General features: G+C 41.5%; 1 protein-coding gene across 8 annotated transcripts in view; it reads left to right on the top strand.

Annotated features, from left to right (window-relative positions):
- Positions 1–26,355, top strand: part of NIN (ninein) — a 111,670-nt gene that overhangs the window by 49,336 nt on the left and 35,979 nt on the right. For 4 of the 8 annotated variants that reach the window (XM_003831729.7, XM_063596202.1, XM_008957083.5 and 1 more), the window contains 13 exons: positions 3,333–3,372; positions 4,997–5,187; positions 9,033–9,179; positions 9,660–9,827; positions 10,657–10,793; positions 11,133–11,273; positions 11,563–11,737; positions 15,249–15,359; positions 15,743–15,832; positions 18,168–18,306; positions 20,221–20,342; positions 21,765–22,267; positions 23,491–25,629. In XM_003831729.7, the coding sequence (XP_003831777.3) occupies positions 3,333–3,372; positions 4,997–5,187; positions 9,033–9,179; positions 9,660–9,827; positions 10,657–10,793; positions 11,133–11,273; positions 11,563–11,737; positions 15,249–15,359; positions 15,743–15,832; positions 18,168–18,306; positions 20,221–20,342; positions 21,765–22,267; positions 23,491–25,629 (4,103 nt within the window). The remainder of the gene's footprint in view (positions 1–3,332; positions 3,373–4,996; positions 5,188–9,032; positions 9,180–9,659; positions 9,828–10,656; positions 10,794–11,132; positions 11,274–11,562; positions 11,738–15,248; positions 15,360–15,742; positions 15,833–18,167; positions 18,307–20,220; positions 20,343–21,764; positions 22,268–23,490; positions 25,630–26,355) is intronic. The other 4 variants (XM_063596203.1, XM_034937533.3, XM_008957088.5 and 1 more) reach the window with 2 other exon arrangements.

Raw genomic sequence — 26,355 nt, 5'->3', positions numbered from 1 at the left:
AGTTATATCTTAAATACTTTGCTAATTTAATAGGAACAAAATGACTTGGTTTTAATCCTTCTTTGATTGCTGTTGAGATGAACCTTCCCCCATTTTTGTTTGTTTGTTTGTTTGTTTGTTTTTTAATTATGTTGCTTCTTATGTGAATTGTCTGTGTTTCTTGCTTCTCTGCTGGGAAGACTTGGCATTTTTCTTACAAATGTATATCCATAACAGATACCTCCCCAGGTCTACCCAATTGAATGCTTTAAGTTTAAATATGGAAATTAAAATAAATTCCACATGTATCATGTAAACATATGTCCAATAAAAATAACAAAATTGTGTAGAGCTTACTATGTGCCAGGCACAATTCTAAGCACTTTACCATAACTCCATGAAATATGCACTGCCTTGTTCCCATTTTATAGGCAGAGAACCTGAGGCAGAAGTCGTCAGAAGCTTGCCTAAGGCCAACCTGGTAGGGAAGCCATGATTCAGCACCAGGCACTCTGCCTCCTAAGTCTATGCAGTGGCCTCCATACTCGATCCTTTATTAGTTAGGAGTAAGAATCCAGGGAAGAAGGCAGCAGGGAAGTACTGTCCCAGAGAGTGAATCAGACATAGGCACCCAGTCTCATAGACTCATAAGATGTTGGAAACAGTATATTGGAGCATCTTGCTTCTCTGAATTCTGTGCTCACTATTTTCAAATGAACTGAGAAGTAAATGAGCCAGTGCTTTAGTAATGACGAGGATTTTTTGAAGGTGTGTGTGTTGCATTTTTACAGCTGTATATTCCAACTGGGACTCTCTTTATGGTTTGGGGCCAGTGATAACATATTCTCCTGCCATTTCTCCCATTCATTTCTGCTGTTAGAAATCATCCCCTGCTTGAGATTTGGTAGGTTTCTACCAATGGTTCTGAGACCATAAAACCCTATTTTATTTGTCATAGGTGGAATTAGTGGATTTAGTTCTGGGGTGTTTCCAACTGGTATGCTAAATAATGAATTTTCATAATTTTGGATGCCGAAGTAGTATGAGCATTTAAATTGTCTGCTCTGTTGAACAGGAAAATAAATGTGGAGGGACAGACAGGCAGGATGGTTTTGTTGATTTAAAATTTCTTATGTGAAAACAACTTAATTCTGACCAGAAATGAGAATGTAAGAAAATTTATGAAGGACTGTTGACTTTACCACTTGCTCCCCATCCCCACCATGCCTCAGACATCCACTAGATTGGAGAGACGTCTTTATGTAGAAATGTAGGCTGAGTGAGCTGATGAAATTGTTATCACAAGCAAAAATCACACGTCCTAATTCACTTTTCATTGATGCCATGTTTATTAGTGACTTTCCATTGTAATCTGCATGAATTGTAGTGAACTTAAACATTTTGAGTTATGGCCTTTTGGTGTCTTCCATTTGTCAGCAACAACCCATCTCAGCATTGTCAGCTTGGTATGGCCAAATTAAATGAACTCTCTGAATTGATACTATCTTAAATATCTAACATGGACCTGTGAAACTGTGGTAGGTGGTTGGCCCTCATTTAAGAGGTGAGAACTACCACTAGTGAGTGTGGAGAATAAAGTAGATGAGCGTAGGTTGCCTGAAAGAAGAACTTCAACTCGTATTAACTTGAATGAACTACTGAAAAACAACATTTCATCTAAAAATTTTACGTGCCATACCATCTGTCATGAGGAATCCAAGTTCTAGAGACAGGTATTAATTAGGCTGACTTTCCTGTCGAGTTTATTTTCGGATTCTAAGCAATCAACTAGTCTTGTACAGGTCAGCTACCCAGAAAATGTGCTGGTTATTTGTTATCAAAGGCAGCTTCATTCATAAAGCTGGATCACTGCTATGACAGCAGCCCCGTTTGGAAAGGGCGATTCACCTTTTCTAACAGGGTTTTCTTTGATGGTTGTAGTAACCCCCCATAACAGTGATTAGTTTTAGGCAGTTTGCTGGAGAGGCTAAAGCCATTTGCTGGAAGCCACAGCCACTGTGGACCTACTTGTTGCAACTGGTCAAAAGACGACCTGTACTATTCCTGGGCAGTGGAGCAAGGGCTGGATTTCGGTCCTGACCTGTGCTCTTAGCGGGGCACTTTTATGCAGTACACAAATTACAACTGTATGCTGTGACTTTGGAGAAGAGGCAGGAGTAATGAAGCCTGATAAGGTGGCAAAATGGTCCAATTCAGATAAATTGAACTGCCTTTAATGTAATTTACTGGTAATGTACATTTTATACTTTCTCTAGCCTACTTATTTTAAGTTGCATCTCTCTCCTCACTATGCCACAGATACACTAGGCTCATTCTTGCCTCTTTGCTTCAGCAAATAACAACTGTCCCCCTTCTTTTCTTTTCTTTTTTTTTTTTTTTGAGACAGAGTCTCGCTCTGTTGCCCAGGCTGGAGTGCAGTGGCGCGATCTTGGCTTACTGCAAGCTCCGCCTCCTGGGTTCATGCCATTCTCCTGCCTCAGCCTCCCGAGTAGCTGGGACTACAGGCACCTGCCACCTCGCCTGGCTAATTTTTTGTATTTTTGGTAGAGATGGGGTTTCATTGTGTTGGCCAGGATGGTCTCGATCTCCTGACCTCGTGATCCGCCCCCCTCGGCCTCCCAAAGTGCTAGGATTACAGGCGCAAACCACTGTGCCCAGCCTGCCCCCTTCTTTTCATTTGGCTCTCTGCAGTTTATCCTTCAGGTCTCAGTTTAGACATTGCTTCTTCCCGATCTAACAAGTCTAAAGTATCCCATCTGCATAGCAACATAGCATCCTGAACTTCCTTGTCATAGCACTTAAAATACTACCCTGTTGTATTTCCTGTTTTCTTGTCTGCATGTCTTCATTAGCATATAAACTTCTTGAGGCAGGAAATATGTTTGTCCTGTTCATGGTTGTTCATGGTTGTATTACCAAGACCTAGCACAGTACCTAGCACAAAGAGAAGCACTCAGTACACATTTATTGAAGAATAAATTCATAAATGCATGTGTACAGATACTTGTTGGTTGATGGATACTGGATATTTGCTTTGGCTGGGTTTAATTGGTTGTGATAGGTTTTGCTGTTGAATAAGTGACCTAGCAAATGAGGACAAATCCTTGGTGAAATGCTGCAGAAGGCTGTGTGGTGTTTCTTAGGAGTCTCGTCCTGATTGGCTGGTTAACTGAAGAGAACTCACCTAGATGGATACACTAGAGAGTCCTGAAATTATATGACTCACTTAGATGATGATTTCAGAGCCAGAGAGTGATCTGCTCTAGGAAAAGCTAGGATAGTTCTTTCTGAATAAGTTCTAAAGCACACTAATCTTCTCTTGCCTTCTCTAGCACTGGAAGACGCAACGCAGTGAGGAGTATGAAGCGGAAGGTAAGAGCCGAGTGTGTCAGGACGTGCCTGGAAGGGAAGGGCTGCCGGGTGCTCTCCACACCCCGTCTTTCTGATCTCTTAGGCTGCAGGCCAGGGGAATTAACATTAAGAACAACAGCAACAAAAAATTTATTCCCAATTGATAGCTTTTAGTTTTAAAATCCTAGCATTTAGTATCATGCAAGAGATGGTAACTAAGATATATAATTTTACTTACGGGCTAATTTCTCTCTTATACAGACTTTCAGATTAATTTTCTAACAGTCTTAAATAGTGACCTATTAAAATGCATCCCTTGGCCAGGTACAGTGGCTCACGCCTGTAATCCCAGCACTTTGGGAGGCCAAGGCAGGAGGATTACTTGAACCCAGTAGTTCATGACCAGCCTGGGCAACATGGCATACCCCGTCTCTACTAAAAATAGCCAGGTGTGGTAGCACATGCCTGTCGTCCCAGCTACTCAGAAGGCTGAGGTGGGAGAATCCATTAAGCCCGAGAGTTGGAGGCTGTAGTGAGCCGTGATTGTGCCACTGCACTACTGCTTGGATAACAGAAGAGACTCTGTCTCAAAAAATAAAAATAACAATATAAATTAATTAATTAATTTAAAAATGCATCCCTTGACAAGTTTCAAATGTATTTAAGAAGCATCAGAACACGTTGATCCTCTGGCCACCAGATGGCACTGTGGTTCAGCTAACAGAACCTCAGCCCCCTTCACAGCCCTCTGTGGATTAACTGTACTTAAGTGTAATTACAACCTGTTCTCTAGGTTGAAACGCCACAGCAGTAATGGGCTTAATTCCTGTCACTAAAGAGTGGGAGTAGCACTAAATACTGCTTTCAACCCTCTGAGGTTCTTCCAAGCACACAAAATTGTGCCAGTAATTATCTCATGTTTAAGTAATGACTTTACACAATCTCTAATGTGTAAAGCAAAATTTAGAAGTGAGGGCTTTTAATAGAGAATAAATAAGAAGTTTTGATTTTTAAATAAGTAGTTTGATCCTTAAGTCTTCAAATGAAATTTACCTTAATGTATAGATAACTGGGAACTTATAGCTTGCAACCATTGATTTTTTTTTTATTTCAGTTGGACTGTTGGTTTCTGTATGTCAGAATATTCATATGTAAGGATTTGGGAACAGGCTAATGTTGAGACTTTTATCATGAAATTGTTTTCTTTTCGGTAAAAGATGCTGTAGTACTTAGGCTGGAAAGAAAGTGGAGGTAATACATTCTGGTAGCTATAGTTGAGATAGAGCTTACAGAGTTCTCGATAATGGCCCTCAACCAGCCTTCTCTTATGATCACTATAGCCTAAGCTTGTGATGTGCTCAGTTGAAATAAAACAAGCCTAGAACTTTGCAGTATTGCACAGGAGATTATATTTATTACACCGGTATGACTGTCAGGGAGCCAAAAAGTACCCATTTACTCTAGTTGCAGCCTTAGAACCATTGATTCTGTTTCATGGGAGCTTCAGGACCAAATCAAAATGGAATTGACATTTATTGCCTTTTTCTTACAGCATTTATTTTCAAAAAGCACAGTTTTCTTTAAGAATAGGCACTCTCTCTTTGCAATTCCTTTGGAAACCGTGCAACATATGCTTCTCTCTCAGGCCAGTTAAGGTTTTGGAACCCAGATGACTTGAATGCTTCACAGAGTGGATCTTCCCCTCCCCAAGACTGGATAGAAGAGAAACTGCAAGAAGTTTGTGAAGATTTGGGGATCACCCGTGATGGTCACCTGAACCGGAAGAAGCTGGTCTCCATCTGTGAGCAGTATGGTTTACAGAATGTGGATGGAGAGGTAAGCCTCGCAGTATAATTCAGGAATGATAATGATGGTAAAAGTGTAGTTGGCCACATGCTAGGAACAGCTGTAGTGTGGCTGTCTGCAGCTTGTTAGGCTCCATTTTCTTTTTTCCTAAGAAGTCATTCATGAAGATTCTGTCACTGAGGAGCTCTTGTTGTGTTGTGGAAAAGAAAAACTGACAAGAGCTGACACTTACCCAGCTATTGTAAGCTCACTGTGCTAGGCAGGTTACCCCATGTGAAACTGTCAGGCACTAGCTCTCTGTAGCCATGATGTCAGATGTATTTGTAGAGGTGCCATTCACAGAGTAAATTGTGGGAAACATGTGGAGGCAGAATTAAGCAAGGATTTCAGTAGATTTGAGTTGGGGGAGTATTTTGAAGACCAGAAGGATAAATTTAAGTTTTTGGAAAGAACATCTCAATATCATCTCTGAGTTCTTAAGCAGATTGAGCAATATATAGAAAAATCTTGCTTGCTGACGAGGAGCTAAACTGCTTTTACATATTGGCATGAAGAGAGCCTTGGGTGAGAGCAGCCAGCAGCCATTACAATATTCTGGTCATGAGAAAATGGTAAAGGGTAGTTTGGTTGTTTTGAAAATACTAAGAAGAGTTTTGAAGGAGCCCCCAAAAGACTCTTCTTTGGTAAAACTCTGAGCTTTATGTTTTCTAAAAAATTAAGAGAGGAACTGGTAGGACTGGGTGCATGAATAGCTGTGAAACATAAGAATAGAAATAATTCTAAGATGTGCCTTTCAACGAGCTGAAAATAAGGATTGGAGAGAGTTAGGGTAGGGCTACAGTTGTCGCTTTGGGAATCTTTGATTATAATGATATTTGAAACCATGCTTTCTGCTTGCTCGGGGGATAAGTGGTATTATTTTTCTAAACAGATAATAGAAATATTTGTTTAGTGGTATTTTTCTAAACAAATAATAGCTTTTGATTTATTTTCAAAAGCTTTCAAGTAGCCTAGCTTACAGAAAAATTTTTGTTTTCCCCTTCTTCCCTGTATTTTTGACCATTATATACCCTTTGTTTACCTTTTTAATGGCTCAGTGGCAATTTATTTTTCATTGGTGACTATTAAGTCATAAAATTAAATTTATTCTCCTGAATTGTAAATTAGTGCAATATGTAGAACCTTGGGTTGTTTTTGCCAAAAAATATTGCACAAACTTGGATTATTTATCTAAAACCAATTCTTGGAATAAACTGTAGCTACTTGTGGAGAGCTGCATGTTCTTCTGTGGTGGTTTCCAAAGCTCAGGAAAAGAAGTAGCACATTTAGTTATTTTCCTCTGGCCTGAGGACAAGTAGAGGATTGCTCATAGAATATAACTTTTACTTAGTGTTTTTCCTGCTAAAGAAAAATAGTGAAATTCTATAGTACTTAGTATTACCAGCTCTAAACCACAGAGGAGCTGGAAGTTCAAGATGATCTCATTTACTTGGAATCCTAAAATTTTACAACTTAAAGCCATTTTAGATTTAGTCACCTCTCATTTTATAGGTAGAGAGAGTGAAATCGTGGCTGTTCCCTGCTTTCATGAAGGGGAACTAGAGTCACTGTCTTATGCCTGTAACTGGCACACTCCTTTCCGAAAGCAAGAACAATGACAGGGCAGAGATGCAAACCAGCACGCCCGATGCCAAATCTGGCCCCAAGCCTATTTTATTTGTCATGCCCAGTGTTTTTAAAATTGAACTTTTTGCTACATTGAAAAAAAAAAATCAGGAGATTTTTCTAAAAATCCAAAGATTTGGCTCCATTTTATGGGCAGTAAGATGCAGCCAGCCCCTTTGGAGAGGACATGCACTCCTGTGTTCAGTTTCCCAGCACTCGCTACTTTCTGATGTCTTAAACCCATCTTGCCTCATTCGTTGACATCATCTTCCGGGCCTCTTTGAGTGTTTGGGTTTGTGATTATTTTCCAACTTACACTTCAGCAAACCAGCTATCCAAAGACCTGGTCCATGTAAAAATAAGAATGTCCTCACAGTTCCAGAGACAGCTCCTGCTCAAAGTGTAGAGCGTGCCCCAGTTGGCCATTTAACCGGCATTGTTTTCTGCCTAGCCCCCGCCCCGTCTTCTGAATCCACACTCTTCTATTCATCACTTGCCCACTCCACCATCTAAAATAACTGGAAGGACTTTCCAGGTGCGAGGTCTTTAGGCAGTCTGGAAGCTGTGCACTGATTTGGCTAATGTCACAAGGTCAAGCAGTGTGGATCTAAGGTTAGAGCCAAACTTTTAACCTTGTTAACTTCAGTCAACACACCTGGACTTGACAGTAATTTCTGGTACAAAGGTCCTGAAAGCCTTGTCCTCCAGGAAAATATTATTTTGGTTGATAAGAACAGGATAGAAAAGTTAAGGGATCTTGGCAACCTCAGAATCTTGCCCCAAATATCTTTCCATTGATTTGATCCTCTTTTAGGAATTGTTGCTTCTTGCAAACGTTTCCACTCTTTAGAATGGTTTTCTTGTTTCAGAGTTCCCTCCAGAGGAAGTCGTATGAAAGCAAGAATGGAAACTGATGTTTCCTGTTGGGTATGAATTGGGGGAAAAAAAGCATTTGAGGTGAAAGAATTGCCTCAAGCCCTTACATGAAGAATGAAATCAACAATAGTGAGATCGTATAAATCCTAGCAGTAGTCCAGATTTACAAAAGGAATATTAGAAGTTTGAGAATGTGTTGCAGAGAATTTAGGCCTGTGTTAGAATGAGTCCAGTTGTAGGCTCAAATGCAACAAGATCAATTTGTTGCTTATTCTGTCTCCTTACTGCTCAGTGGCATGGGCCTTAACTGGGAGCTTGTTAGAAATGCCGAAATCTGAATCCCCACACCACCAGACTTACCATATTAGAGTCTTCATTTTAACAAGCTCTCCAAGAGATTTCCATTTTGTACATTGGAGGCATGTTCCTATAGAAACATTTTAACCCCAGAATAAAGAGGAATCTGACTGCTAGTAGGAGGGCTTTGCCTTTCCTCCTCGTTCTGTGGCTTCAATGATCCACGTTGCTCTATTCACCTTCCCATTCCTCTGTGGAGCTAGGGAACCAGCCATTCCCAGGCAAGCCTCTAGATGGGGCTGTAGCCCAATCTCCCCTTCCCTATTACAGGATAGGGGCTATTTGATTACCATCAGAGGGTGCGGACTAGCCAGTCAAAACTCCCTTGCCTTTACATGTCTTGGAACCCTTCTATTGCACACACATAAAGTCTTTGTTTTTCCTGTGCTAAAACATTAAAGCAAAAAGCCAACACACTCAGTATTGTTACAAGTAAGGTTCCAAACCCCAAGTTATGGATTTCAGATTCCAAATCTTAATTGTAATCAGATCATTGTAATCTGTCCCAGACCAAATTCTGCTGTGCTAGCCTACCAATTTCAAAAATTCAACATAAAGAAAATATCACTGAGGGTCACCACAGTATAAAAGTGTAACAGATGTCCAACCACTTTCTACTGTTATGACACTGGGAAGCTTGTATCTTTATATTATTTAGGTATTTTTTAAAATTTGTAAGAATAATGTGTAACAACATTAAAGACTGCCTATTGTAGGAGTGTGAGTAAAAGAGAATATAGTTAATTGCTAAATTGCATAAGATTATGAAGATGTTGGAAATTGACTTTTATTTAGTTTGTGGGAAGGAGGAGGGCATATCATTACTGGAAAGGGAAATCAGTAAAGTGAGAATAAAGGGGCATAATTATATTTCTGGAGTCCTGGGACCAACCATGGTACTGATATTGGCCGGAAGTATACTTTGGGCCTTGTATACTTGAATGGAGTATTTAAAATATGTGATGACTCTTTTCTAGATGCTCGAGGAAGTATTCCATAATCTTGATCCTGACGGTACAATGAGTGTAGAAGATTTTTTCTATGGTTTGTTTAAAAATGGAAAATCTCTTACACCATCAGCATCTACTCCATATAGACAACTAAAAAGGCACCTTTCCATGCAGGTAAAAAATAAGCAAAAGTGCTTTCTTTGTGAATAAAAGTTAGAACCCATTTAAGTAATGTCTAATAAATTAATCTGTTGTCTGAAGCAAAATACTAAGGAAAGAGAGGGAAGCAAAAGAAGAATTAGAAAGACTTAACCATTAGGAAGGAAAGGTTGGGTTTGAGAAATGACCGTAAATTACAGTGGAAAGACCACTAATTATGCCTTGTCATGTCAGCTCTGGGTCAGAAGAAACCTGGTGTTAATTAGGGACATATCTCGTCTATGTCATAGAACTCTCTACCAAAACAGTTGGTTTTGATAAGCTCCGTAGGCTTGACTCAGTTGGGAACAGAGATCAGAGAGGCTGCATGACTTTTTTCCTGGCACTGTATATTAGAGAAACATGCCTTCTACCCATCGTGGTCAGGGCTGACCAATATCTTGTTGAAATGCCTGGAATCAAGCTAGGCTTACTCAAGTCTCTTCCTCCTTCCAGTCTTTCGATGAGAGTGGACGACGTACCACAACCTCATCAGCAATGACAAGTACCATTGGCTTTCGGGTCTTCTCCTGCCTGGATGATGGGATGGGCCATGCATCTGTGGAGAGAATACTCGACACCTGGCAGGAAGAGGGCATTGAGAACAGCCAGGAGATCCTGAAGGTGTGGCAGCTAAAATTGAGAAAAATGACAAACTGGAGAAGGGTTGAACATTTTCAGTTTTTTTTTTTGGAAACTGTGATTTGATTTTATTTCTTCTTAATGGTACTTCTGTTCACAAAGTCTCAAAGATAAAAGGTAACTTTTTTTTTAGCCCTTTTAACCAGGAGCCTTTTGTTAAGTACTTTCCGTGTTTTTAACCCCCAGATTATTGACATGAGAAATACTCTTACAATTGTGTTTATTTACAGGGCCAGATAGTTTTGTTGTTGTTGTTGTTATTGTGTTTTTTTGTTTTTGTTGTTTGTTTATTTTTTGAGACGGAGTCTCGTTTTATCACCTGGACTGGAGTATAATGGTGTGATCTCGGCTCACTGCAACCTCCTCCTCCTGGGGTTCAAGAGATTCTCCTGCCTCTGCCTCCCAAGTAGCTGGGACTACAGGCGCACACCACCATGCCCGGCTATTTTTGTATTTTTAGTAGAGACAGGGTTTCACCGTGTTGGCCAGGATGGTCTTGAGCTCCTGACCTCAAATGATCCGCATGCCTCGGCCTCCCAAAGTGCTGGGATTACGGGCGTGAGCCACTGCACCTGGCCAAGATAATTTTTTTTTTCTTTTTAACACAAATAACCATGTTATGCTTTCCTTAGAGAAAACTTAACTGTGTTCTAGACTGATGGCTGTTCCTAAGCAATCACCAAAGCAATGGAATTGTCTAATTTCTAGATCATTGTCAGCTCTCAGAGTTTGTATAGCCTTCACGTTTTCTGCTTTCAGAGGATGGAATGAGTGATTTGTTTTTGAATTTACGCCTTGCTCTGATTTCTAGGCCTTGGATTTCAGCCTCGATGGAAACATCAATTTGACAGAATTAACACTGGCCCTTGAAAATGAACTTTTGGTTACCAAGAACAGCATTCACCAGGCGGCTCTGGCCAGCTTTAAGGCTGAAATCCGGCATTTGTTGTGAGTTGAGCAGAAGGTTCGCCTGCCCCATTCCCTTTCCTACTTGTCCAGCAAGTCATTCGGATGCCTTGGATGGACATCCTTCTATTCTGTATGCAAATGTTGCTCATCTTCTATCCAACTGCTGCACACATCTTCCTTAAAGTATAGGAAAATTAAGGAGAACTTAGATTGACATGTAGGCTTTTGAAGGGAAGGGTGGAGTGCCTTTTTGCTTTGGGAGGGTTTTGGTTGTCTTGGTTTTGCTTCTGTATTGATGCAAGCCAGATGAGAGCTTTTCTGGGTCTACTTGTTGCTTAGAAACAGTTTCCCATTAACTCAGTGTACTTCTGATCCTAGGGAACGAGTTGATCAGGTGGTCAGAGAAAAAGAGAAGCTACGATCAGATCTGGACAAGGCCGAGAAGCTCAAGTCTTTAATGGCCTCGGAGGTGGATGATCACCATGCGGCCATAGAGCGGCGGAATGAGTACAACCTCAGGTGAGGCCAGCAGAGTGAGGCTCCTCCTCACCCACCACCCTGGCCCAGGGCAGTGGCGCCTGCAGCTGCAGGGGCAGAACAGTGCATTGGGGACTCTTCTGGTCAGCCTGTTGGCCACACCTTGCTGGAGTGACTCAGATGTGGTCAAGCCCTAAGGGAAAGCAGGGTACACTAGATATTTTATCCAGGTGCTTTTCATCTCTGTGCCTCTGTGTTTACATTTTTGGTAGATTGATACTGGGACCTCTGAAAGACGTGATGGCAGCTTGTGCATTTTTCTTCCTTACAGGAAACTGGATGAAGAGTACAAGGAGCGAATAGCAGCCTTAAAAAATGAACTCCGAAAAGAGAGAGAGCAGATCCTGCAGCAGGCAGGCAAGCAGCGTTTAGAACTTGAACAGGAAATTGAAAAGGCAAAAACAGAAGAGAACTATATCCGGGACCGCCTTGCCCTCTCTTTAAAGGTAATCATCTTATTAGTTCTGTGGTCTGCATCCCTGCCGGGAACACCACGTGGAAAACTACAGCTTTGGAAGTGGGCATGTTTGCACAGGGTTCAGTCCAAAAATCCTCCAAGTTTGCCCAGCTGGGTCTTCACCCAGACTTGGCAGGGCCCTGCTAAAATCTGGATTTCAGCAGGGCTACCCAGGCTCCTGCTTTGCTCACAGTATTGATTAGCATCTCTTGTTCTTCTCTCCCACTGCGGGTTCACTAGGTCTTCAGGGCTGTTTGGCACCTGGCTGACCCCTTGATTCCTCCCGCTGCTACTCCAAACCTGGCCCTCACCCTCAGATCCCCATCTTCTCGCCTGCCCGCCCCCCTCATTCTCAGCAGATGGTCTTGCCTCCTGCTACATGGATGCCTGTTTCTCCCGGCCTCCAAATGTGCCTTTTCTTTTTTTTTTTTTTTTTTTTGAGATGGGGTCTCACTCTGTCACCCAGACTGGAGCGCAGTGGTGCAGTTATAACTTACCGCAGCCTCAAACTCCTGGCCCCAAGTGATCCTCCAGCCTCGGCCTGCCAAGTAGCTGGGACTATAGGCTCATGTTATTATGCTCAGCTAATTAAAAAATGTGTTTTGTAATCCCAGCACTTTCAGAGGCCGAGGCAGGCATATCACTTGAGGTCAGGAATTCGAGACCAGCCTGGCCAACATCGTGAAACCCTGTCTCTACTAAAAATACAAAAAATTAGCAGGGTGTGGTGGTGTGTGCCTATAATCCCAGCTACTCAGGAGGCTGAGGCAGGAGAATTGCTTGAACCTGGGAGGCAGAGGAAGTTGCAGTGAGCAGAGATTGTGCCACTGGACTCCAGCCTAGGCGACAGAGCAAGACTCTGGATCTAAAAGAAAAAAAAAATTGTAGAAACGGGGTCTCATTATGATGCCTAGGCTGGTATCAAACCCTGGCCTCAAGTGATCCTCCCACCTCGGCCTCCAAATGTGCCTTGCCTCTCAAACATCCTCCCCTCTTTCCTGTGTCTCAGTGAAAGAAGTGGTCCTTCTCTTTGCTGGACTCTTACACCATATAATAAGGTGCAAGGGCTCTGGAGTCAGGCTGCCTGGTTTAGATCTGGGTACCACCACTTACTGAAAACTTTGATCAGGTTCCTCAGCCTGTTTCCTAATGTTAAAAATGGGCACCATAATAATACCTACCCTATAGCATTGATGTGTGGGCTAAATGAGATGAGGCACATACAGTGTCTGGAAAACAATAAGTACATATGAAATGTTTGCTGTTATTGCTATCGCAAAAGGTTCTTGATACCCCACACATCAAAAACTGAGGTAATTATCACTCCCTAGCCATCTAACTGTTTCATTTCGTGAATTTCTCCCTAATCAACATCAACACCATGAGGTGTAAGTCTCAGAAGCTAAAATTCCTCGTCATCTTCCCTCATGATTACTCATCAGCCTGTAAGTTATGTTGATGCTCCGAAGTGACTCTCAGATTTATCTCCTTCCTCTGCATTTCCCCAGCCTCTGATTAGGTTCAGAATTCATCATGATGTCTCAGCTAATTAATGTGTATCCTGAACAGTTCTTTCTTCCATCTCTTCCACCTCCATATGGCTACCAGTTACTTAACTAAATATCCGTTACAATCATGCTGTTACCACCCTTTGCAAAAAAACAACAAAAACAATGTGTTAGCAGTCAAGGCTCTTGAAAAGGAGCTCGTCCTCATACCTTTCAAACTTGAGCTGCTGCCACCAAGTCCCAGTGCCATGCCCTCCCCCACCCCACTGCACCTACCCCAGCTCTCTCCGTGCCTCAGAGGGCAGAGCACATTTATACCCCTTCACTGCTTTCCCCAACACTGCAGGCCAAATTACTTTTTCATTCCCATTACATTTACTTTTTTCTTGCCAAGAGATAGCACATTTCCTACTGGGTCATATAGAGTTGTATCCACATCTGCCTCCCTCCCAACATAACAACAGTATCTGATTTGTCAATTTCCAGAGCACCAGCACTGCCTGATACACAGAGATTACTCTATGTTGTTCTAGGCTCTACATTTAGGTGTACTTTGAAAGATTAATGTTATAGAATTGGCATTTTAGGGGAAGGTAGTATTTTTTAAATGCTCTAAGTACATTTTTTTTTTTTACTTATATTGCTGTATGAGGGTGTGAACTAGAATATACTAAAAATATACTGGCTCTGTATTCTTTTGGCAAAATGTTCTTAGAAAATGATTTTCTTCCAATCAGCCTTTAACACTGGAAAAGAAAAATGTCAAATGGCACGTCGTGTGTGTGTGTGTGTGTGTGTGTGTGTGTGTGTGTGTGTGTGTGTGTGTGTGTTGGCAAATGTGGTTGGAAATCTTTCTTAAAAATACTATATATACAGATCCTTTTAAAAAAACTTTTATGGGTTTTAGTTGATGTGTTATTATAATATAAACATATACAAATTATGAGCAATTCATATGTACAGTTTTTATATCTTTAAACTGAAAGAAATTTATAAATTAAATATAAACCAAATCATAATATCAATAAATTGATTTTAGAGTTGCTCTACTTTTTTTTTTTTTTTTGAGATGGAGTCTTGCTGTGTCGCCCAGGCTGGAGTGCAGTGGCGCCATCTCGGCTCACTGCAAGCTGCACCTCCCGGGTTCACACCATTCTCCCACCTCAGCCTCCCAAGTAGCTGGGACTACAGGCGCCCGCCACCACACCTGGCTAATTTTTTGTATTTTTAGTAGAGACGGGGTTTCACCGTGTTAGCTAGGATGGTCTCGATCTCCTGACCTCATGATCCGCCCACCTTGGCCTCCCAAAGTGCTGGGATTACTGGCGTGAGCCACTATGCCTGGCCTAGAGTTACTCTACTTTTTATACTTTTTCTGAGTTCTCTTTTGCTGGCAGCTGAACAAGGTATTTTGTAATCATTTTCTTTCATTTGTCAATATTATGTATTGAGAATATTTTCATATTCTACTGCAATGCTGTCCAATAGATACACATACGTGGCCTGCATTATAATTTCAGTTTGCAAGTAGCCACATTGAAAGGTGAAAAGAAACAGGTGAAACTAATTTCAAATAATCTTGTTTAATCCAGTATCTCTAAAACATTATCATTTTGACACATTATCAGTATACAAAAAACATTACTGAGCTATTTTACATTTTGGGGCTATTCAAAGTCTGGTGTCTATTTTAAGCTTACAGTTTGTACTAGACACACTTCAAGGGCCCAGTACCCAGTATGGCTACTAGCAGCTACCTGTTTTGGACAGCACAGTTCTACGTGGTCAAAAACAAAAGGGCAAACTTATTTTGTTGTTATAAAATAGATATCAACCTTTTATATTTACTTTTGCCTCCTGTAGTCTACTACAGCTTTTAAGATAGATAAACATCTTTAATCTACGGTACTGATTTATGCTGTATATAAAATAGTACCACAGTTTGCTAATTTCTTAATCTGTACCACATTTAATTTCCCCATACTTGTTCAGGAAAACAGTCGTCTGGAAAATGAGCTTCTAGAAAATGCAGAGAAGTTGGCAGAATATGAGAATCTGACGAACAAACTTCAGAGAAATTTGGAAAATGTGTTAGCAGAAAAGGTAAACCTGTTCAAATCTCATTTCCTGACAGGCAGCCTACTTTATGTAGTTTACTCAAAAGAACAGGAGCAATGCCACCAGAACATTTTTATTAGGCAATTACTGGGGTAGCTAAATGGTGCTCTAACTTTTGTAGGGATATAGTTTACTAAGTTGGTTATGAAGGAGAACATTGCCTGGCACTGAGAAATGATCCCTGTGTTCATTGAACACGTCACTCTAGTGCGTTCTCCCCATCACCCAGTTGGTGGTGTTCGTGCTTACATGTCACATTCCTATCATACTCAAGAGACTGGGTGAATACCAGAAACTGGGCCTTTGCTGTGTTGGGTCAAAGAAGGGCACTCGGGAAAAATGACAGCTTTGCCCTTTTCCCCTTCTAGTTTGGTGACCTCGATCCTAGCAGTGCTGAGTTCTTCCTGCAAGAAGAGAGACTGACACAGATGAGAAATGAATATGAGCGGCAGTGCAGGGTAGGTAGACAAAGAGAACTGAGTAAGTGCAGGAGTGCCTGGGTTCAGACCCCAGCTTCCCCGTTCCCTAGCTCTGTGACCCTAAGCAAGTCACTTCATCTATGGGTACTTCCATTCCTCATGCATAAAATGGTAAAAATAAAAGTACCCACCACAAAAGGTTGTAGCAAAAATTCCATCAGTGAGTATATGTAAAGTGCTTAGAGCAGAGCCAAGGATAGAGTACAAACATAAATGTTAGCTATTCACATGGACACAGGAAGGGGAATATTACACTCTGGGGACTGTTGTGGGGTGGGGGGAGGGGGGAGGGATAGCACCGGGAGATATACCTAATGCTAGATGATGAGTTAGTGGGTGCAGCGCACCAGCATGGCACATGTATACATATGTAACTAACCTGCACAATGTACACATGTACCCTAAAACTTAAAGTATAATAAAATTAAAAAAAAAAAACAAACATAAATGTTAGCTATTAACATTATTATTCAAAAATTAGCCTTTCCTGATTGATCATTGCAGGTCTAATCTGATGTGATTTGGTTTTGTCCTGTGGGTTTTTTTTTTTCTGAATACATTTTTTACTCCATTTATTTATAAAATGCAAATGAAACAGAAAACCACTCAAGTCTTAGCTAGTAAATCATTCCCAATTTCTGCCAGGAGAGATGGAAACATTTTTACAAATAACAAGAATCTTTGATTTTAAAAAAATTCCCCTAAAGTTAGGAATTTGAATTTTTTTCTTAAACCAGAAACACGTGTTTATTTTAATGAGACAAATATAGCTGAGTTCCAGCTACTTAGATAAAAAGTTTAATTGTGCAGAGATGAGTAAAACAATCATATTATGAAGTTACTTGCAGCCCTCCTTTTCAGGAAATATACATACATAGTTAAGAAAACATTTCTACTGCTTTTATAATTAAATTTTAGCTCTTGGTTCTAATTAAATAGAGGTATTTTCTAAATGTCTTTACATTTAATGAATTCATCAGTAAAAGCTGTCAGCTCTACCTTCAGAAATTCTCCCAGTTCATCCACTTGTTTTCTTTCTTACTTTTTTTTAAGATGGAATCTAGCTCTGTCACCCAGGCTGGAGTACGGTGGTGTGATCTCAGCTCGCTGCAACCTCCACCTCCTGGGTTCAAGCAATTCTCCTGCCTCAGCCTCCCGAGTAGCTGGGATTGCAGCTGTCTGCCAAACGCCTAATTTTTTTTTTTTTTTTTTTTTAAGTAGAGACAGGGTTTCACCATGTTGGCCAGGCTGGTCTTGAACTCCTGACCTCAGGTGATCTGCCCACCCAGCCTCATCCACTTGTTTTCTTAACAGCTTTATACACTATATGTTTTACCCATTGAAGGTATAAATTCAGTCTTTTATTGTATTGACAGAATTGTGCAAACATCACCGCATTCAATTTTAGAACATTTTCATCACCCCAGGAAGAAACCCCTTCTCCACTTAGCCATAATCTCTCCCAAGCCCCCCAGCTCTAGGCAATTATTAGTGTACTTTCTGTCTCTACAGATTTGCATATTCTATACATTTCATATAAATGGAATCTTACAATATTAGCCCTTGAGACCGGCTTCCTTCATTTAACATAATGTTTTTAAAGTTCATCTATGTTGTAGCGTGTATCAGTTCTTCATTTCTTGAATAATATTCCATTGTGTAGATATACCACATTTTGTGTATTAATTCACCAGTTAATGGACATTTGGGGGATTTTGGCTATTATGAGTAACGCAGCTATGAAAATTTGTGCGCACGTTTTTGTATGGGCATATATCTAGGAGTAGAATTGCTAGGTTGTATGGTAACCCTATGTTTAACCGTTTTAGGAACTGCTAAACTTCTTGCAAAGTGGTTGCACTGTTTTATATTCCCGCTAGTATGATAGTTCCAATTGCTCCACTTCTTCACCAACAGTCGTTATTGTATGTCTTTTTGATTCTAGCCACCCTAGTAAGTGTGAAATGGTATCTTATTGTGGCTTTGATTTGTGTTTCCCTGATAGGTAATGATATTGAGTATTTTTTACATGTATGTATTAGTCATGTGTATATCATCATTAGAGAAATATCAATTCAGATCATTTGCCCATTTTTAAAATTGTCTTATTATTGAGCTATAATAGTCTTTATATATTCTAGTTACAAGTCCCTTATCAGATAGTTAATTTGCAAAACATTTCTACTTTCTTGATGGTGTCCTTTGAAGCACAAAAGATTTTGTTTTGATGATATCCAATTTATCTTTTTTGTTGTTGTTGTTGCTTATGCTTTTGGTGTCACATCTAAGACCAGTGTTGGTTTTTAAATCCCAGGTACTACAAGACCAAGTAGATGAACTCCAGTCTGAGCTGGAAGAATATCGTGCACAAGGCAGAGTGCTCAGGCTTCCGTTGAAGAACTCACCATCAGAAGAAGTTGATGCTAACAGCGGTGGCATTGAGCCCGAACACGGTAAACACATTCGGACAGGCTGTAGATAAAGCCTTTACTCTTGTTTTTAGAAACATGGTTCAATATAAAATTGCAAAACTTTGGCAACTTGAAAAAAGAAAAAAAAAAAAAAGAATTTGGCCATACTCTTTTCTTGAGTTGTTTCACTTGTGGTCTGGTTTTTCATTTGTCCTTGAAGTTTTTATGAGAACATTTCCATCTGATTTTGATATGCGTCAACAAAGGAATGGAAGAATCAAACCACAAGGGTATTTGCTTTGTTAACAAAACAAACAAAAAACTGGCTGCAAATCTGGGAATCCAGGCCTTGGGAGTATTAGAATTCAGACACTGAGCTATTGCTGTCCTCTTCGAAGAGAGTATGTAACTCATATGAAGATGGTTTTGGAGAGCAGGCCAGCCAGAAACTACAGAATCCATAGCTGGTTTTCTTATACTGGCTGTGCTGAACGTCTGTATTGCCTCAGCAGAACAAAGAAGATAAATAAGGGCTGGCCTCCTGGCCTTTGAGGAAGATTTTGAGTGGCAAGTTTGGAAGGCAGAGTTTGGGAGCCTCCTGCATTAACTATGAGCTCCTTTCCTCTCTCCTGATAGCCTACCTCTTTTCTCGGGGGCGTTGAGTTTAAATTTCAGAGACAGCTCATAATCAGTTATTCTGTTATAAATAACTTTCCCCAGTGCTACTGGGGATAGGAGTGTCGTTCTTACACAGGTTGTTTATTCCTCCTCTTACTGCAGAATAATTAACAGATTGGGGAAGGAGGAGACGAAGAGGCCTTAAGACCTCCCCTCTGATTCTTAGCTCATTCCAGTCTGAGGATCTCATAATATGATATATCTCGGCAGCTGTTATGGACTTTTCCATAGATGGCCAAGTGTTGGGGTTGTTCCTCATGAGGACAAGAAGCTGTACCATCGTGGTGTGGCTCACACCCTGGGTGTTACTTCTCAGTTGGGAATATGCCATCAAATATGAAGAGAAGACTCAAAGCAAGACTGCCAGTTGCAGCTGCTAGACCTATACCCAAGAAAAGTTCCTTTCTTCCGTCTGCCTGTGTATCCCCACATACAAAGCTATTTTGGGTCCCACTGCCTTAAGAGATTAGTCATAATCTTTTCTTCTGTGTACAAGCTCAGCCCCCAACTTATGCTTCACATTTTCAGTGTCATTCTCAGTCATCATCGTGGGCAGTTGCAGAGATGAGCTCATGCATGAGTTAAGAATTTCTACCCACAACTGCCTGTATCCTGGTTCTTAACCTATGCCCTATTTTTAAAAATTTTAGCTGATAATATGCTAAAATTATGCTGATAATAGCTAAAATATGATAATTTTAGCCAATAATAGCTGATAAGATAAAATGGGGATCTACCCACACTCCAGGAAATTCATAGGAAATAGGCAGTCTTCTGTAATGTTGAGTGATGGGTTGTTGATAGTGTGACCCATGAAGCTAACTCCTCAGGGCATAGCAGCAAGTATGCTGGCCATTCATTTTCCTGCCACATCGTCATTCAGTATTTGTTGGATGGGTAGGAGTCTGGTTGGTTTGACCAAACTACCTCATGCTATTACCTCAATTTGCAGCATTTGCATTAGGAGGTAGCTACCTTTAAGCAACAATTTCCACCCCCCCCACCCCACCACCTACTATTCTAAGAGATGGATTCTATTAAGGCTTTTTCCACTGCCTGTACATGAAAGAATCTGTTCACCTTCATTTCTTCTTGTTTGCCCTAACACTTGAAAAGAGAAAAGACTTCTCTTGGCCTCTGTTATTTCCTATTAGTTCACATCTCTGGTAATTCAGGCTGAAAATTATTCCTTAGTTAAACTGGATGTCCCTCCTCAGATGCTACATTGTGTTATTGAAAGAACCTGCTGCAGGATCAATGAGTCCCATGTGTTTTCAGGGCTCGGTTCTGAAGAATGCAATCCATTGAATATGAGCATTGAGGCAGAGCTGGTCATTGAACAGATGAAAGAACAACATCACAGGGACATATGTTGCCTCAGACTGGAGCTCGAAGATAAAGTAAGTCCTTCCCACCAATCCACTTCTCTAATTTCTTTTGGCTCTGACAGCCTTATGTGTGTAGGGCATTTCCAATTCTTTTTTCTCATAGAGCAGCACATTCTATGTTGGGAACCCACATCCTCAGGATGGTTTTGTAGGCTGACAGCAAGGCCCCTTTTTTCTGGAGAGTTTCTCCAAAATGTAATATCTTCAGCCCTGGCAATCATGGAACTTGAAGCTTGAAACCCATTATATTATCTCCCAATTTCTTTTTTAAAAACATCTCAGTGAAACCAAAAAAAGCCCTTTGATGTTTCATTGCCTACTAAATTAGGTACAAGTTCTGAACCTTGGCCTCTAAACTCTTCACCATGAGACTTCAACTGACGTTTCCAGTCTTCTCTTACACCGTTCTTATGAGTTACCTTATCCTCCAGCTAAATTGGGTAGTTCCTAGTTGTCCATCAAACTCTGTCCTCTTTTGCTTGTGCTGTTACAAACTATGCTGATATTAGTTTCTTTCTGCCTCTCGAAAGTCTACTTACCCTTCAGGATTTATATCTAATGCTGCCTCTTGCATGAAGCCATTCTTGAATTTCTCCAACTAAAATGTGATTTTTTTCCCTCCTTTGAATCCCTGGGTTACATTGTAGCTCTTTTTTGTATACCTTTTATTTTCTGCCTCCTACTGTACTTATAGTTGTCATAATCATGTCTAAACTGGTTTCTCCTGGATAGCAGGGACCATATCTTACCCAGCATTGTATTCCGAGGCCTGCAAGTACCTGATAGGTGTTCAATTAATATTTGAATTTAATTAAGTATTTTAAGACCCAGCAGGGTACAGTGGCTCATGCCTGTAATCTCAACATTTTGGGAGGTCGAGGTGGGCAGACCACTTGAGCCTAGGAGTTCAAGACCAGTCTGGGCAACATGGTGAGACCCCGTCTCTACCAACAAAAAAAAATTAGGGCACGGTGGTGTGTGCCTTTAGTCCCAACTACTCAGGAGGCTGAGATGGGAGGATTGCTTGAGCCCAGGAGATGGAGATTTCAGTGAGCCATAATTACGCCACTGCACTTCAGCTTGGGTGACAGAGTGAGAACCTGTCTCAAAAAATATATATGTTCCAAGACTCAAGTTTACAGTTGGAAAGGATGCATGGGAAGACAGAGGGTATCTATGTGTAATGGCTGCTCAGTTCTTAATAAGGTTGTTCAGACACTAATAAAATTCAGCCACTTAAAAGAGATATGTAAACCATGCCTGACTTAAGTATCTTGCTTAAAGTGTTGAATTCAGTTACTTTAAAACAAGATAGAGAAATGAGAAATGTCTTGTAGGGAAAAAAAAAAAAAAAAAGCAATTGCTGCTCCATCACTTCACTTTCAGTGACCTTGAGCTGAGTAATCTTGTGGTGGTGTCACTCTGTGCCTTCAGGTGCGCCATTATGAAAAGCAGCTGGACGAAACCGTGGTCAGCTGCAAGAAGGCACAGGAGAACATGAAGCAAAGGCATGAGAATGAAACGCACACCTTAAAAAAACAAATAAGTGACCTTAAAAATGAAATTGCTGAACTTCAGGGGCAAGCAGCAGTGCTCAAGGAGGCACATCATGAGGCCACTTGCAGGCATGAGGAGGAGAAAAAACAACTGCAAGTGAAGCTTGAGGAGGAAAAGACTCACCTGCAGGAGAAGCTGAGGCTGCAACATGAGATGGAGCTCAAGGCTAGACTGACACAGGCTCAAGCAAGCTTTGAGCGGGAGAGGGAAGGCCTTCAGAGTAGCGCCTGGACAGAAGAGAAGGTGAGAGGCTTGACTCAGGAACTAGAGCAGTTTCACCAGGAGCAGCTGACAAGCCTGGTGGAGAAACACACTCTTGAGAAAGAGGAGTTAAGAAAAGAGCTCTTGGAAAAGCACCAAAGGGAGCTTCAGGAGGGAAGGTAAGAAAGTGAAGGGAAATGAAGCTACCTGGGGCACCATCCCTCGGGGCATTAGAAGTGCCAGTTGTGGCCGGGCGCAGTGGCTCACGCCTGTAATCCCAGCACTCTGGGAGGCCGAGGTGGGCGGATCACGAGGTCAGGAGATCGAGACCTGGCTAACATGGTGAAACCCCATCTCTACTAAAAATACAAAAAATTAGCCGGGCGTGGTGGCAGGCGCCTGTAGTCCCAGCTACTCCGGAGGCTGAGGCAGGAGAATGGCGTGAACCCGGGAGGCGGAGCTTGCAGTGAGCCGAGATCGTGCTACTGCACTCCAGCCTGGGCGACAGAGCAAGACTCCGTCTCAAAAAAAAAAAAGTGCCAGTCGCTTAAGAGACTTGGAGAAGTCAGAAGGCATAGTAGCCCATTGATTGAGTAGATTCTTTTAAATATTTTTTTACTGTTTTTGCCATTATTTTGATGTGAACCTACCTTGGGATGATTGGAACTGTTTTTATTTTGTTATGTTTGTAAAAGAGGAAAGTATTCCTCGTATTAAGATTTATTCTACCTTATAAGGCTCAAGAGGAGGATAAGATTATCCCAAAAGTGGTTCCTTCCTAGTTCAATCCTGTTGCTTTCTGAGAAAAGCTATTAATAAACTGGATTCCAGGCAAGGTTACATTTCCTCCCAGAGTTAAGAAACAGCACTCCATGCTTACCTTCCTTATGTGAAATCCCAGGTTTATTTGAGGGCTTTGTTTCATTACACCCTGATTGACTTGGTGCTACTTCGTTAAGTAAGAAGCAAAAGCAGAATGAATTTGTTAATATGTGTCATTTATGTGACTGATATCCTATAATGCATGCTTAATTAAAATGAAGGAATGGTATATATTTCCCAAGTTAGGAATTAGATTAATATACATTTGGTCATTTGTCTTTGGTTTAAAAATCCGTAAACAAATACATCCGGGAGTGTGCCAGAGAAATTAGTTTCTAAGATTTCCCCCTAACTCCAGAGAGAGGTAAGTCTTTTAAATGAATTATGGCTGCCAGTCTTAGCTTTCAGAAATGAGATCCCTTTCCAGTATAAATGAATCACATAGGAGTAAGTTAAGACCATTTTTAGGGAGTATTTCAGTTGTTTGCTCAGCAGCTTTCTCAGTGCATGGGAAAATGGTTTTTGTTTGCTTCTGGAGTTGGCGGCAGTTTCAATAATGCTGTATGTTGACTATATTTAGGGAAAAAATGGAAACAGAGTGTAATAGAAGAACCTCTCAAATAGAAGCCCAGTTTCAGTCTGATTGTCAGAAAGTCACTGAGAGGTGTGAAAGCGCTCTGCAAAGCCTGGAGGGGCGCTACCGCCAAGAGCTGAAGGACCTCCAGGAACAGCAGCGCGAGGAGAAATCCCAGTGGGAATTTGAGAAGGACGAGCTCACCCAGGAGTGTGCGGAAGCCCGGGAGCTGCTGAAAGAGACTCTTAAGAGAGAGAAAACAACTTCTCTGGTCCTGACCCAGGAGAGAGAGATGCTGGAGAAAACATACAAAGAACATTTGAACAGCATGGTCGTCGAGAGACAGCAGCTACTCCAAGACCTGGAAGACCTAAGAAATGTATCTGAAACCCAGCAAAGCCTGCTGTCTGACCAGATACTTGAGCTGAAGAGCAGTCACAAAAGGGAACTGAGGGAGCGTGAGGAGGTCCTGTGCCAGGCAGGGGCTTCGGAGCAGCTGGCCAGCCAGCGGCTGGAAAGACTAGAAATGGAACATGACCAGGAAAGGCAGGAAATGATGTCCAAGCTTCTAGCCATGGAGAACATTCACAAAGCGACCTGCGAGACAGCAGATCGAGAAAGAGCCGAGATGAGCACAGAAATCTCCAGACTTCAGAGTAAAATAAAGGAAATGCAGCAGGCCACATCTCCTCTCTCAATGCTTCAGAGTGGTTGCCAGGTGATAGGAGAGGAGGAGGTGGAAGGAGATGGAGCCCTGTCCCTGCTTCAGCAAGGGGAGCAGCTGTTGGAAGAAAATGGGGACGTCCTCTTAAGCCTGCAGAGAGCTCATGAACAGGCAGTGAAGGAAAATGTGAAAATGGCTACTGAAATTTCTAGATTGCAACAGAGGCTACAAAAGTTAGAGCCAGGGTTAGTAATGTCTTCTTGTTTGGATGAGCCAGCTACTGAGTTTTTTGGAAATACTGCGGAACAAACAGAGCCGTTTTTACAGCAAAACCGAACGAAGCAAGTAGAAGGTGTGACCAGGCGGCATGTCCTAAGTGACCTGGAAGATGATGAGGTCCGGGACCTGGGAAGTACAGGGACAAGCTCTGTTCAGAGACAGGAAGTCAAAATAGAGGAGTCTGAAGCTTCGGTAGAGGGTTTTTCCGAGCTTGAAAACAGTGAAGAGACCAGGACTGAATCCTGGGAGCTGAAGAATCAGATTAGTCAGCTTCAGGAACAGCTAATGATGTTATGTGCGGACTGTGATCGAGCTTCTGAAAAGAAACAGGACCTACTTTTTGATGTTTCTGTGCTGAAAAAGAAACTGAAGATGCTTGAGAGAATCCCTGAGGCTTCTCCCAAATATAAGCTGTTGTATGAAGATGCGAGCCGGGAAAATGACTGCCTTCAGGAAGAGCTGAGAATGATGGAGACACGCTACGATGAGGCACTAGAAAATAACAAAGAACTCACTGCAGAGGTTTTCAGGTTGCAGGATGAGCTGAAGAAAATGGAGGAAGTCACTGAAACATTCCTCAGCCTGGAAAAGAGTTACGATGAGGTCAAAATAGAAAATGAGGAGCTGAATGTTCTGGTTTTGAGACTTCAAGGCAAGATTGAGAAGCTTCAGGAAAGTGTGGTCCAGCGGTGTGACTGCTGCTTATGGGAAGCCAGTTTAGAGAACCTGGAAATTGAACCTGATGGAAATATACTCCAGCTCAATCAGACACTGGAAGAGTGTGGGCCCAGGGTTAGGAGTGTACATCATGTCATAGAGGAATGTAAGCAAGAAAACCAGTACCTTGAGGGGAACACACAGCTCTTGGAAAAAGTAAAAGCACATGAAATTGCCTGGTTACATGGAACAATTCAGACACATCAAGAAAGGCCAAGAGTACAGAATCAAGTTATACTGGAGGAAAACACTAGTCTCCTAGGCTTTCAAGACAAACATTTTCAGCATGAGGCCACCATAGCAGAGTTAGAACTGGAGAAAACAAAGTTACAGGAGCTGACTAGGAAGTTGAAGGAGAGAGTCACTATTTTAGTTAAGCAAAAAGATGTACTTTCTCACGGAGAAAAGGAGGAAGAGCTGAAGGCAATGATGCATGACTTACAGATCACGTGCAGTGAGATGCAGCAAAAAGTTGAACTTCTGAGGTAATGTATGTACCTTCTAGACGTCACGAATCCCACAGAGCACCTCACCAGATCTAACTTCCACTGCTTGCCGTGCCTAGAGAAACTAACCTAGTAGTCTTCAAGGAGAGAGCAGTACTCTCTAGACTTCCTTCTGCTTCTGTGCCGTATTAACAAATAAAATAACCTTGTTTAGGAGGCATTCCCTTCCTCTGTAGCAAACAAATGTTCATATGGGGTGTGAAAGTTCACAATGGCGAGTGTTTGCTGTTTAACCATGTGCATCCTCAATGTACCTCTTTAACTTTTTTCTAGCACTTATTTCATTTAGATGGATAGGGGATTTTTTTTTTTTTTTTTTTTTTTGCTAAGTGTTACTTTCCTCATTTTGAGGAAACAGGTTATATACAAATGAATGACTTTTTGTGTATTATTAACTTAGTAGATAAGAACTCACTTCTTATGCTAATATAGAAAAAATGTTCTGTCTTTATAGTTTTGTACTCATATCACTTGAAGCACATGCTGATGACCCGTAAACAGTGCAAATGGCCAGGCACCATGGCTTAAATGCCTGCAATCTCAACTGTTTGGGAGGCCAAGGCAAGAGGATTTCTTGAGGCCAGGAGTTGCCAGGCGAGCCTAGGGAACATAGCGAGACTGCCTCTACAGAAAAATAAAAAAATGTTTGCTGGGCGTGGTGGTGCACACCTGTGGTCCCAGCTACTTGGGAGGTCGAGGTGGGAG

This window comes from Pan paniscus, chromosome 15, assembly GCF_029289425.2.
Source record: "Pan paniscus chromosome 15, NHGRI_mPanPan1-v2.0_pri, whole genome shotgun sequence".
Taxonomy (NCBI): domain Eukaryota; kingdom Metazoa; phylum Chordata; class Mammalia; order Primates; family Hominidae; genus Pan; species Pan paniscus.
The sequence above is the reverse complement of the archived record's forward strand: the minus strand, read 5'-3'. Positions and strand labels throughout refer to the sequence as shown.